Raw genomic sequence first — 13,227 nt, 5'->3', positions numbered from 1 at the left:
GTTATATGTTCTCATCATTAATCAATGTGTGTCCTGCTATAGCTATAGATCGGACGGATTAGTAGTTGATTGCATTGCATTAATGGCTACAACCTGCACCTCCAATCTAATCCAAGTGTGCCCACTAACGACAACAACTGCAGTTAACCAATCCAGCTAGCCTCCTTATTAGCTTGATTATTCCTCCTCTGAACCGCAGCAGTCTCAGCTAATGAAGGAGACAAACCAGATCTTCAGTCACCGATCGGTAGCTTACGTGTTCTGCTCCTGACCCTCGACCCGAGTGAGTGACAGATTAAACAACTCCGCAAGATTCTCTGCAGGGAGATCAAGAACATGGGTTCAAATGATCGACCTTGATGTGGTGGCAGGCAGGCTCCAAATGCAGACCAGATTAGAGACTATGTTCAGTTCCTGCATCCGCTGTTCTTGCTAGATCCCTCCAAGCTAGCTGGCATCATAGGCTGCACATCCATCGGTTGGTACGAGCCATGCGTATATATAGCCAGCACTGACGACGTGTCCTGGTCGAGCACAAGAACAGCCAACAGATTCGAGCTTCGTTTTTGCATTGATTCAGTATGGGGCATGGAATTGGTCCTGCTGCTGCTGTTGACCAGCCAGGCTGCAGAGTCCTTCCCGTCATCGAGGAGGAGTCGGAGCCGGAGGGGGAGGGGGAGGGCTCGCCGGAGATGACGAGGCTGGCCGAGCGCAGAAAGGCCATCGTGGCCAGGATGCGGGAGCTCCTCAGCCGGGCCGCCGCCGCGCAGTCTGCTCACTCCAAGCTCCGCCGCTCCACCGTCGCCACAGCCAAGAAATGGAAGGTACTCGTTACTAGACTTCAGAGATATATAGTTCACGCACGTCTGCTAAATAGTATGATTTTAATCTTCCCTTTGGGATCTTTTTATCAGAGAGCCGTCGGCCGGATCCAGAGGAGGAGCAAGAACCATCAGCAGGTAGCAGCAGCTCTGCAGGAAGACGGCGGCATGCTGAGCTCGTCGTCGTCCATCTCCAGCCAGAGCAGCTACAGCCGGGACGCCGCCGCCGCCGCCGCCGCAGAGAGCTGCTGCTCAGCGTCTGCCAGCTGCCTGTCCCCTGCCAACGTCTCGCCGCTGCTGTGGCCGGCGTTCGTATCCGCGCAGCGAGCCGAAGCGACGGAGGATCGGCAGCGGCGAGAAATGTCCTCGCCGGCGACCAGCGTGCTGCGGCTGTCATGTGGCAGCTCCTGGTCGGAGGATGATGACGTGAGGATGGCTCACTGGGTCACCACGGATTCAGACTGTAAGTTCTCTTCAAAACGAAAACATTTGGCAACTCGACCTTCAGAGAAACAAAGAATTTGTCGATGATCTGCATTATATTGTTTCAACAAATTGTTCAGTTGTCGTGCTGGAGCTCTAGCCATGGAGACGCTCCTCAACAAGGATCGATTCGATCGTCGAGGCACAAGCAAGAACATTATTGGCAAGAAGAAGAACCATAGACGTGCAATGGCCCGCTGAATCCATCCTGAATCAAAAGCAGTCGATCGCTGCTGCCTGCTGCACTGCCGCGGCCAGGGGAGTGGGCCTGGGCTAAGTCTAAGTGGGCCATCAACATGGGCCGTAACGATTTCTTGACAACAAACCAGGCCCGCATGTTACGAAGCCTAATTATTTTTTGAGGAAATTATGTATGTCAGTATGTGGTTCTGTCAACTGTGTACCGCCTAGATTTAGCTTGATGTTGAGGGAATCAACCCCTACAATGACAACCCCTACAATGACTTTTAATCACTAGGGAATGTTGATGTCAAACTATTTAGCTAATGACATGACACTCGGTCGCATAGTCCAACTTAAGCATCTTCAGCGAGATCAAGATCAAGATATGGAGGTTCATACAAAGTTGTCACCGACACACAAATATTTTTTTTTTGAACGAACCACACACAAATGAAAAGCTCAGGTCCTGGCCAACTAGCAGCACTGGCACTTGGTCAGTCTTGCCCTACTTGCCAACTCTTTCACTTCCCAAGGCAGAACGTTGCTGCTCCTGACCAGAGAGATAATCGCAAATAACAAATCAAGAGCTAGAAGTTCAGGGCATGCATGCGTTGGAATCAAGCTCTTGGAATCACAATGGAAATTGTGTTATTTAAAGTCTGTTGTTTTGTTCCATATGTACTCGGTTTGTGTGGAGAGGTGAGTTGAGCTCAAAAGCACTCGCAAACCGACATGATCCGCGCCAAAAATTCGTGTACAGCACTGTTGCAACATATCAGAAGAAATCACTGGGCTTTCCTATCCTAATGTTCTCCTCTTGCAAGTAGCTTGTGACAGCATTCTTTTGCCAGCCCTTGAAGCTCCTATAAAGAAAACGCCAAAAGATTAACAATGTCAAAATTGAAATGGTTTGAGGTTGCTTGCATTGCAATAATAATAATTCAGAGCATGGCCAGAAGGCTAGCTGTACTAATAGAAGAAACAATATGGCCAGAGTCCATTATTTTTATTTATCTACAAAAAAGCTAAATTAGTCAACACAACTTTCCAGCAAAACAATATATATTTTTTATTATCAAAGAAGGTAGGAACACGTACTGTCTTTCAGAAGAAAAAATTACTAGCAAACAAAGACATTTTCAACATTTTTTTCCAAGCTTTGAGCACAGGCAGTTGGGTAACTGCAGCCAAAATTGAGCTGCAAATATTGAACTTCACATAGACATAGACAACAGACAAATTTAAAGATCATCACAAATCTTACTGTGTATGTATTGCGAAAAAAAAAGAGAAAGCCCTCGCCATTTTAGCATTCAACATTATACAGAATTTAACAATATATCATGGTATATCCCCTAGTCAACCTAGTACAGGTATATTTAAAGGTGCCATGCAAGTCTAATCAAAATTTGAATTCCAAGGGTCCATGATAGATGTTATTTTAGCTCCAAAGCTGCTGTTAAGAGCCTTATATATGCGGGTATAAATCATAATACAAGGAGTGCTAAAACATTCCTTTAACAACTTGTTATACATCAGCATATAATTCTGCCAAAGAAAAAAAATGCATTAACACACATCAAAGGGCTTCAGGAGTTGACACTAGGCATGCCAATTTATGGAACTGGTATTATTAAACTCAAAAATACGAGCAAGTGGTTTCGCAATCCGAAATTACAGCATATATGCTAAACAACGAACGCAATGAAGTAGCATCTTCAATAGATTAGATGCACCTAACTGGTTAACAGGTTAAAAACACTTACTTGTGATCAAGATGTGCGATAACTTCACTGCCAGGAAATGCTGCCTTTGTGGCTTCATAGGAAACTTTGATGGAGTGCTTCCACATTCCAGCAACCTCTCCAGAAGTCTTTCCATTTACTTGGGATGGTGTGTCCATTGGCAATGAGTAACCAGAGAGTAAATGACCCACCCATACACCATCTTTGCTGAAATATTGTGTGAATGCGACTGTTAGAATATAGGTATTCCTCAAGTACATTAAAATACTCATTCCGACCTTAAATAAAAAATCTAAAATAAAGATAGAACACAGGTTTTCTACACTTAACTAATATCACATGATATAGAAACAGTTTAAGATCGAAATATTTTTTTATTAACACTAGCATTATATTGTCCCCTCACTTGAAAGAAGGCAAAGTATGTTGGTGTTTTTAACAGGGAAATACTACAGGGGAGACAGCATATAATTAGAAATTTCCTTCAAGGACAACTTCATCACAGTGCTTACATGACAATATCCATGTGTCGAGGAGCATAGTGACCACCTCCTATACCTAGTAGAACCTTTTCACCATTCCTGCATAACAAGAAATGGGTTTTCATGTGCTTAAATAAACAAAGAAAAAGGGGGAGTGAGAGGGTAGCAAACAAATACTTAGAAGAAAAAGAAAGGTAAAATTAGGTGGATGTGGATGCCAACACAAAAAAGAAATGCTCATATTTGGAAAATACCATCGGATGTAAATATGATTCGTGGGCACTGTGCCCACATGCCATAGAGATAATATATCTAAGAAAGCAAATGGTAAATAAAATGTATGTTATCAACAGCGGCACATAAAGAAATCTAGATATTGGGTTAAGCAAAATAGCCATAGCCTGGCTGGTGATGAAAACAGGGTGTTCACAATGGGACTGGAATTAAACTGTAATTGTCCCTTGCTCTGGAAATTCATGGCTTCATACAAACAACTGGATCTGACTCTACTAGTCAATTCTTCACGCACTGCTGTTTGTTTCGACCTTTCTTTTTGTATGTTATAATGATTAATAAATACCATTAGGGCTCTCCCCTGATATTATCCGAAATTAAAGATTGACTGTCCAGAATTGGGCTTGCAAAATTTTCAGTACTTTCCATTTTATAATGAACAAACAGGGAGCAAATGGCATTCCCACTTTTCATTTTAAACTTGGTATCCAAAATTTTACCTACTTGACCAAGGAAGAGGAATCTATTTGTGAACCCTGGTTCACCTAATGGGATCAGTTAACGAGTTATAGATGGTGCTAAAGGAACGACACTTAGAATTCCAATTTGTAATCCATCTTCACACAATAGAACTTTAATTTCCCAGTGGTATATAACGATACTGACTCAACTCCACTCTGGTGCCTTGTCTGTGTGCTAGTGTCACTAATGCATTCCTAATTTGCAGCAATGTGCCGTACCTAGGTTCTATCATACTTTCTATTGAGGATAATACTCTGTATAGATTATAATCTGACAATACCCCCATCGATGCCATAGTATATATAACAAGGGGGTAAAATGAAATGCATATCGACGTACCCCTGCCAACTTCCAACATCATTTCCGTCCTCCAGACCAAGACCTTTCCGTAGAACCTGCAAGTATTGAAAAACTCAATTGCATGTTTCCAACAAAGGTTGCTTTCCAAGAGAAAAGTTAAAAGATAACATTCTAACTAAATGATAAGACAGTAAGAGTAATATTTAGTTGGGCACATAGCAAATGAAAGTCGTCGTCTTTTCAAAACTATCCGTGTTGTTTGATTGTCAACTGAGGGCAATGAACCATACTGAATGTAAAAATTTGGTAGTATAAGATCTGCTTTGAAACTCTACATGATATATGATCTTGACATCCCAACAAGGAAACACTCTTGTCTGGTCTTGCAAGTAAGGAAGTATATCGTAATAAGGAGGGAGGGAGGGAGGGATAGGACTCACCAGAGCAATTGCCTGCGCAGCATCTTGTCTACCCCAGTATTCTTCCGTACTTCCTGGATATATATAGCAGTCCAGAGTATTGAAGTTAGCAATTTCAGATCTACGTCTACCACATGCATCGATGGCAGTGTAGAGCTTAATATTTGGTATGCCTATTATTTCAGCTACAGGATTGGTGCGCTGAGCCATATTGAGTTGAGTTCACATAAACTCAATGCCCTTTTGAAAAGGTTGACTAGAAAGACTGGTTGCTTGCATCATGTTCATCATGCCCATGTTATAAGCATCATCTCTTTCAAAAAATTCACATGCTTAAGGTAACTACCTCTTATTTGTAATTTTTTCGAGGATACGACCGTATTCTGTTACCTAAATCCGTAGGTATGTACATAAGGTAGCGACTAATTCTTCCAGCTCAAAAGAACAAAAAAAAGCACGGTGCATATAGCTTGTGCAAACCATGTAAATGTATGTCGATACCACTAAAAAACAACAACTGGATACAGATCATTGTAATGGCTGAACTTGAAAAATACGTATTCTGTATAGAAATGTCATTTTTTATATTTACATTTTGGTTTTTAAAAAGAATGTCGTCTTAGGTTTCCAAGGCTAGAATTTTCTAATAAATGGCCCTATCTTTTGAGTGTTGGTAATGACAATGGAGCTACTGACACATAATCAATAAGGCAAACTACAATAGAAAGCAAAGTGTTAACTCACTCCTTGATTTGCGAGTACAGAACTAAAACAAAAGGTAATTTAACTAGAGGGAGCATACAGTAACTTGCAAAGTAAACTCAACATGGAAAACCAAAAAAAGGGATAACTACCAACCCACAAGCATAGTATGGATCCAGCTTTCAGATATCCCCGCTAATCAAAGAATATATATGTTGCACAGGTTACTATTGATTATGGCGTACATGTACACTTCCAACTGCAACACATGGAATGCACTGCTTGTAGCATGTGAATAAGAGCTGAGGATGACGGCGCGCCATGTAGGACGCAAACAGCACACAACTAATGTGTAACAGGTCCAAGAGGCTGCTAAGCTAATTTTAAGGTTTTTTCTGGAGATTGTAGAAAGAACTTTCAAGAGGGTGGACGATGATAACATGCAAGAAACAAAAAAAAAAAAAAAGGTAAGGATGGATATAAGCTTGTACCTATCTCGACAAACATGGTGGGCGTGCTGGTAACTGGTCCATGGTGAGTAGCCTCAAGTGTAATCTTCAGAAGCGGTCATAATTAAAATCAGTTGTCACAGAAAGATATGGGTCACTGACGGAGAGCAAACTACCTCAAACTCTGGAACAAGACCTTGTTCTGCAGCAATCTTTTGCATCAACCGGAGCCAAGGGCCGATTCGAGGATTTGGTATTGCTGCCCATCCAGGAGTCCCTCCTTGGGGTGGGGTTTCATCCTCCCTCAGATGTGGCACACCTTTATATGTGCAATTTACCAGTAAGGACCCATATAAATTATCAGGCATTGAGGCATAGCATATCAACGCATATCAACAGTTGATAAAATAAAACCTTAACATATGTCTGTATGGTATAAGCAACACAAAGGAGATGGCGAATGAAAGGAGAACGGACCGATTGGATGCACCGTGAGTGCTGGACGGTTGGAGACTGCAGTGTGCTTGCTGAGGAATATGACCTCAGAGACGGGCTCTCCAGTGGCTTCCTGCCATCGCTGGTCAAGATGGTCCTCTGCAATGATGCTGCGTTCATGCTTCAATAACCGGACATTCCCATTAGTAAAACTCTGCATGCCCTCCTGCAGAACAAAATTTGGGCAAAATTATCCATCTACAGAGTGGCAGCAAAATATCAGCTAACACCTGTTGGATGCCTTCCTTAGCACTAGCACAACATATAAATATAAAAGCGGATAAAATTTACATCCATCCATCAGATGGAAGTGGGGAAGGGGGGGGGGGGTTGCGAAGGGGGGGGGGGGATTTATATTAATTTGAGAGCACAGTACATCCCTGACTTACATCCAAGTCCCTGGACAGAACAAAAATTACATCAAGGCATATCCAGGGTACCCCTGTAGTCTTCATCTTCTCCGGCCAGATCTTCACGGAGCTGGCCACCAGCACGACGATAGGCCCCAAACCTTGGACATGCCACAACAGCCAACGCCTCGGAGCCACACCAAGATGCATCTAATAACGCTGAAAGAACATCGGCAGCCACATCGCTGGGAATGATCAAGGGAACCTCCATCTGGCACCCCCACTCCAGCCATGGCAGAGCTGAGATACCAGAATCCAACACGGCCCTCGCCAAGCATGAGCCCGACGAGCCACAGACAAGCAAACACAAAGGGATATCAGGTATCCCACTCAAACGCAACAAACTACCATCCACATACCAGCTAGAGAGGGTGGAGTCGCCAACGACAGATGCTGCAGCAACATCCCACGGTGTCGTCGCTGACTGCACCATCAGCAAGCTCCAAATCCGGCGAGAAGCCGCCATGGACAGCATCACCCGGAGAACACAGATTATTCAACCCCTAGACAACTACACTACTCTACACACCTACCTCAAACCTACTCAACTAGAACCGCCAGGCGTCGATCTGCTCTCTCCAACTCCTCCGGTGCCTAAAAGGCAAGCAGAGGAGAGGCCAGCCAGCGAGATCGACGCCGGCGACGGAGTCGCCTGGAAGGAGACGCCTTTGTACTGTAGCGCGACCTTAGGCTGGGGGGGGGGGGGGGGGGGGAGTTAGTTGAATTGATTACAGCGATGGGCGGGCCGGGGGACCATCCGGGCATGGCGAGGAAGGCAGCTGCGGGGCCGATGGACGCCGGGTCCGACGAGGTGGCCACCACCAGCACCACCATGGTGTCCTCGTCCTCGGACTCCGCCTCCGCCGCGGCTGCTCGGCGAGAGGGGAAGGGAGCTCGGCAGGGCTGCTGGTGTTGGAGGATCTCGGCGTGGCACAGCAGGAAGCTCTCTGTCTGGTTCGCTGCCGTTTTGGGTTTGCCCTTGTTCGCGGCGGACAGGCCCAATCCGCGGGCGGCGGCACCTGGGTTCTCAAACTCCGGTGGTCGGTGTCGGCGCCGCCTTTTCATTGTGCAGTTGGCCTTGGGCTCTGGAGGAATTCGGCCTGTTGGTAGCCCTGCTAACGGGTTGGGCTTTGATGGGTTTTTTTGGGGCGGGTTCCGACGTGGGTCTATGGCCCTGTTTGGGAGAGCTTTTCTGAGACTCGCTTATAAGCTGAGCAGGCTTATCTGATAAGTCGCGATCTGGAGAATCTGCTTTCTGAATAAGCGAGGGTGTTTGGCTAGCCTGATTATTGCTAGTAGATTATCTATTCTGGGTATGAAATGACCGTTATACCCTTGAGGCTGATAATTCCTCTTTTTGTTTGTAACACTGATGTGAAGACAATTTTCGACATCTTTGTGAAGTTTGAGAAACAAATCTAGTTCCATTAAAATGTACCCGTACAATAAAATTCAAATTAACTCACATTTGAACCATTGAAAGTGCTACAAAATACTAAAAATGGAGTACAATAAATCAAGCAACCAAAGCCGCAGCAAGTGCATCACGGAAAGTACACATATTTCACCTTCACTGCACTTTACTGGAGGGCGCTGCCTGCTCCTGTTGTTGTCGCTGGTGGAGAGCGCCTGTTGCCGGACGCAGTTGGCCGGCGGGCGCTGCAGGACCCCGGCGCAGCAGGGAGGCTGCTCCAGTCCGGCGCACCCTGAAGGCGCAGCAGGCTGGACAGAGGCAGCAGGCGCAGTCGGCTGGGAGGAGTTGGGCGCAGTCGGGTGAAGCAGCAGCAAGGCGGACAGGGCCGGCCGGGCGCTGCAGCGTGGAGAGCGCCGGCGGCCGGTGGCAGGGAGGACAGGCCGGCGCCCAGATCCGGTTGGAGCAGAGGAATGAGAGGGGTGACGCTCAGATGCGTGCGGGAGGAGAGGGGCTGTAAGGGGAAAAGCGGCGCATTTCAGGATAAGCGAGGTTGGAGCCGCGTTTCGAAACGCCGTGGTGAGGAGGATTTTTCTGCGATTGCGGTCCAAATAAGCTGGTTGATAATCGAAGCGTTTGGCGGGATTATTTGGCTTTTTCACTTAAAATCTGAGTTAAGCAGTTCCAAACAGGGCCTATATGGATGGGTGCAAATGGGTTTAACAAGAGTACGGGTCGGGGTGGGTTGGGTTTTCACGAAAATGGGTTAGGGGCGGGTCGGGGCAGCCTTGCCGTTGCGACGGCGACGGCTCGTCTCACGCCTGTAGGGCCTCCAGCTGCAGCACTTCTTTGGGCGCCACTCCCGCCGCCTCGCCGCCGCCCTCGACCCCTACCTCACCGTCACCGTCGCCGAGTACGACGGCGCCCGCATGCGCCTGAGCGACGCGTACAAGGAGGCCCAAGCGTAACTGCAGCGCGCCACGCGGGAGGCCCGCGCGGCGGGGTGCGCCACCTCAAGGCCGAGCCCGACCGAGACCCCGACCGCCTCGTGCTCAGCATGGGAGACAACGAGGAGGTCGCCGACGAGTTCCGGGGCGCCACCGTCTGGTGGCTCACCTACACGGCGCAGCCGCGCGAGGACGCCGGCGGGCCCTCCTACTTCTGGGGCCGCGCCGCCCGCAGGTTCTATCGCCTCTGCTTCCTCGAGCGCGACCGCGACCTCATCCTCGGCGAGTACCTCCCCCACGTCCTCCGCGAGGGCCGCGCCGTCATGGTCCAGAACCGCCAGTGCAAGCTCTTCACCAACATCTCCGGCGGCAGCTGGGACTCCGACGGGTTAGTGGCTCACCGTTGACTGCTAGTGCTAGCTCCTCTTGCGATTGTGACAGCTGATCAACCTGCGCCAGCTTCTGGTCCGGCGGCAGCTCGTGGAGGCACGTGGTGTTCGAGCACCCCAAGACGTTCGTGACACTGGCCATGGACCCGGCCAAGAAGAAGGAGGTCGTGGACGACCTCGACGCACCTCTGTGCGCACCAACACCGACCTCCGCAAGCTCTTCATCGAGACCACCAGCAAGTCCATCATCGTCATCGAGGACATCGACTGCTCCCTCGACCTCACCGGCAAGCGCAAGAAGAAGAAGAAGCAGGCGGCGGTGGAGGGCGACGGCGAGAGCGGCAAGGACGGCGGCGGCAAGGAGCTGGCCGCGCTCGACCCAGCTGGGAGCCTCGCGGCGCAGCTCGTGGGCGTGTTCGTGGCGCCGGAGTCGCCCGTGTGGATGGACAGCAGCTCGGCGGCACAGTGCCGGGAGGTGGAGGCGGCGATGGGCGGGCCCCTGCGGCTGGCCGCGCTCACGGGGTGCTGACAACCGTTGCTCGTCAGATTGGGGCAAGTTGGGGCGGGTTTGCTTGTTTGTGGGGCGGGTGGGGGTGGGTTAGCGTCTTGCATTGTCAACCACGGGTTGGGGTGGGTGTGGGTCGGGGCTTCCCCCGTTAGCAGGCGTACCTGTTGGGATTAATTGCGAAAAGGCGTCGTCCTCCATGGGCTCTTCTGCCACGTCAGGCATCTCATCTTGGGTTGGATGTAATATTATTGTTACGTTTTCATATCTATACTATAAAGATCGAAAATAATTGAAAACTTTTTTTTACCCACATTTAGCCCACCAAACCCCTCACGCCGGACCCACCTGTCAGGGCCGAGGGAGGTGGGAGGGGGTGGAGACCCATAAAAACTGAGAGTTGGAGAGCGTTTTGTTGACGCCTTTTCCGGTCAACACACGAACGCGCTAGATCGCGCGGCGCGAAGAGGGGCTCCTTACAGCACCTCCTGCGTGGAGCGGTCAGACCGATAAGAGGAACCGGTCAAACCGATCGCCATGCAGAACGGCGGCGATCCGACGAACGCTCATCCAGGAGGGACCCCGTCGAAGCAAACGCGCGTAGTGTTGCCCTAGACTCGGCAGGCCAGCTAGGGCGTCCTCAAACGCCATGGAGACGAGAGAAGAACATCATGTCGAGGTTGGAAAAGTAGGGTAACGAGAAAGAAAGGTAAAAACGATAAAAATAGATTGATTTAATAGATTCGATTGTGTTGTTCCCTTAATCGGTCGTGACCCTTTATATTTATAGGGTGGAAAGGTCTGTACCCGTGGGAGGTCGAAAATACATTAAAAACCGATCTATAATCAACTTACAACTCTAATTCGGATTAAACTGCTAAAAACCGGTCAGACCGATAACCAAATCCGGTCAGACCGGATTTATTACGGCGTATAACAGCCAAAACCGGTCAGGCCGGTTACCAAAATCGGTCAGACCGGATTTACCCAAACAGGAAAACTTGCAGGTGCCATATCTCCTACGTCCGGACTCCAAATTAGACGATCCATATATCCGTTTCGATCGTCTCAACAAGGGTTTCATCTTGGTGCACTCAAACTTATGATTTGACCTCATCTTAATGCTGTTTTGAGGTATTCTTTATCTCATTGATGAAATCATGTCCAAAATATTCCAAAACAATCTTCATGTCCTGCACAATAGTTATACATGCCAAACTTGCAAAATAAGGATTTAGTATTGAATTGGTTATTTTGGTATTTATCCTGCTTTCTTTAGGTCATGCCAATTTTGAGTGTCAACATATACCCCCCTGTTTCTTGATAAAACTTGCGTACCAAGAAACATTCTCAACGATCAAAAAATGCTTAAAGACGATGTAAGGATCGATGGACCAAAAGGGGGGGTGAATTGGGACTTTTTCAAAATTTTAAAATAAAATAAACCAACCTTAACCTATGCAAATACTAGTAAGGCTCAATTCACCAACCGGCTAACTAAGCAACCTACACAAGCTATAAAGAATATAACAAGATATAAAGCTAAGCAAGGTAGAGCTAAGTTATGATCTCTAGGGTCAAGCACATGAATAAATTGCATGAAAGTAAGTGTTTGAATGTAAAGAGTGGGCAAGAGACGACCGGATTTTTTTTCCTGTGGTGTCGATGTGTTGGCACACACCCCTAATCCACGTTGTGACACTCATTAAGAGTCTTGTCACCTCCCAAGTCACCGAGACGAGAGTGCTCACTAAGAGTCTCCGTTCACCATCCTGGCGTGGTGGAGCTCAAGCCACATACAATCTTCTTCGGGCTCCCACAATCAACTTGGCAAGCTCCGTAAGAAACACCTCAATCACCAAGATCGTCTAGGTGATGCCAATCACCAAGAGTAACAAGCTAGGGCCTTCACTTGAGTAAGAACCGATCACCAAGAACGGATGCACACAAGCTTCTCCCTACTCAAGTCCTTAGCCTTGCTTCTTGGATGATTGAATGATCAAATGAGTGGAATGTGAAGCTCAAGGTGGCTCTCAACAATAGAATGAGTGTATGAGTGTTGCCTGGTGTCAAAAGAGTTCAAAATGACCCATTGGAGGGGTATATATAGGCAGCTCACGCGAATAGAGCCGTTGGAGAAAAGCTGCCAGAAAAAGTATTCAACGCCGGTTAATCCGACGGCCCTCCAAAAGTCATCGTCGGTTCAACCGATGAATGTAAATTGCCCATTTGAAAAACTAGCCGTTACAGCTCGGGCAATTTAACTGACGTATCATCGGTTTAACCGGTGAGTGTAGTTGTTCACTGATCACTCTCTGGACAACTGCACCGACGCTAACTCAAATCCATCGTCGGTTTAACCGGTGAGTATAAGCTTAGAAATCCCTGAAAAACCAACGTTCTGGACAACTGCACCGACGTTAATTTCAAATATCGTTGGTTTAACCGGTGTACTCAGTGTCCATGCTTCAGTGACAGCGTTTAACCGACGTATAGAAACTTGAAGGCGTCGGTTAAACCGGTGATAAGACTTTTTCCTGATTTTGTCTGTTTTGATTTGAGTCTTGAATGGAATCCATCTTTGTTTGAGATATGAGTTGAGTAGCACTTGTTTGAGCTTTCAAGAACCTGAGTGACCAATGTGTGCATCCATTTATTGGTTGATCATGTCCGTGCTCAAGTTACTTGGCCTTAACCCCTTTTAATAGTGCGACCTCTACAAAACTATAA

The 13,227-nt window shown here is 47.5% G+C and overlaps 2 protein-coding genes and 1 long non-coding RNA gene across 3 annotated transcripts; 1 reads left to right on the top strand and 2 right to left on the bottom strand.

The window, feature by feature from the left end:
- Positions 1 to 219: 219 nt before the first annotated feature.
- On the top strand, positions 220 to 1,809 carry LOC120695519. The gene is made up of 3 exons (XM_039978768.1): positions 220 to 824; positions 915 to 1,284; positions 1,385 to 1,809. The coding sequence occupies exons 1-3, from the start codon at positions 582 to 584 to the stop codon at positions 1,402 to 1,404; spliced, it is 633 nt and encodes a 210-aa protein (XP_039834702.1). The 5' UTR covers positions 220 to 581; the 3' UTR covers positions 1,405 to 1,809.
- A 297-nt stretch (positions 1,810 to 2,106) lies between these two features.
- On the bottom strand, positions 2,107 to 8,339 carry LOC120695419 (D-aminoacyl-tRNA deacylase-like). The gene is made up of 9 exons (XM_039978699.1): positions 7,978 to 8,339; positions 6,818 to 7,001; positions 6,517 to 6,659; positions 6,383 to 6,446; positions 5,211 to 5,263; positions 4,810 to 4,865; positions 3,745 to 3,813; positions 3,254 to 3,439; positions 2,107 to 2,350 (listed from the first exon to the last, which is right to left on the bottom strand). Exons 1-9 carry the CDS (start codon positions 8,308 to 8,310, stop codon positions 2,263 to 2,265), a joined length of 1,176 nt encoding a protein of 391 aa, XP_039834633.1. The 5' UTR covers positions 8,311 to 8,339; the 3' UTR covers positions 2,107 to 2,262.
- Positions 7,166 to 7,952, bottom strand: LOC120695688. Its single transcript, XR_005683820.1, has 2 exons — positions 7,605 to 7,952; positions 7,166 to 7,485 (listed from the first exon to the last, which is right to left on the bottom strand). It is a non-coding gene; the product is annotated as an uncharacterized LOC120695688 (long non-coding RNA).
- Positions 8,340 to 13,227: the final 4,888 nt, after the last annotated feature.

The sequence above is a fragment of the Panicum virgatum genome, chromosome 1K (assembly GCF_016808335.1).
Source record: "Panicum virgatum strain AP13 chromosome 1K, P.virgatum_v5, whole genome shotgun sequence".
In the NCBI taxonomy this organism is placed as follows: domain Eukaryota; kingdom Viridiplantae; phylum Streptophyta; class Magnoliopsida; order Poales; family Poaceae; genus Panicum; species Panicum virgatum.
The sequence above is the reverse complement of the archived record's forward strand: the minus strand, read 5'-3'. Positions and strand labels throughout refer to the sequence as shown.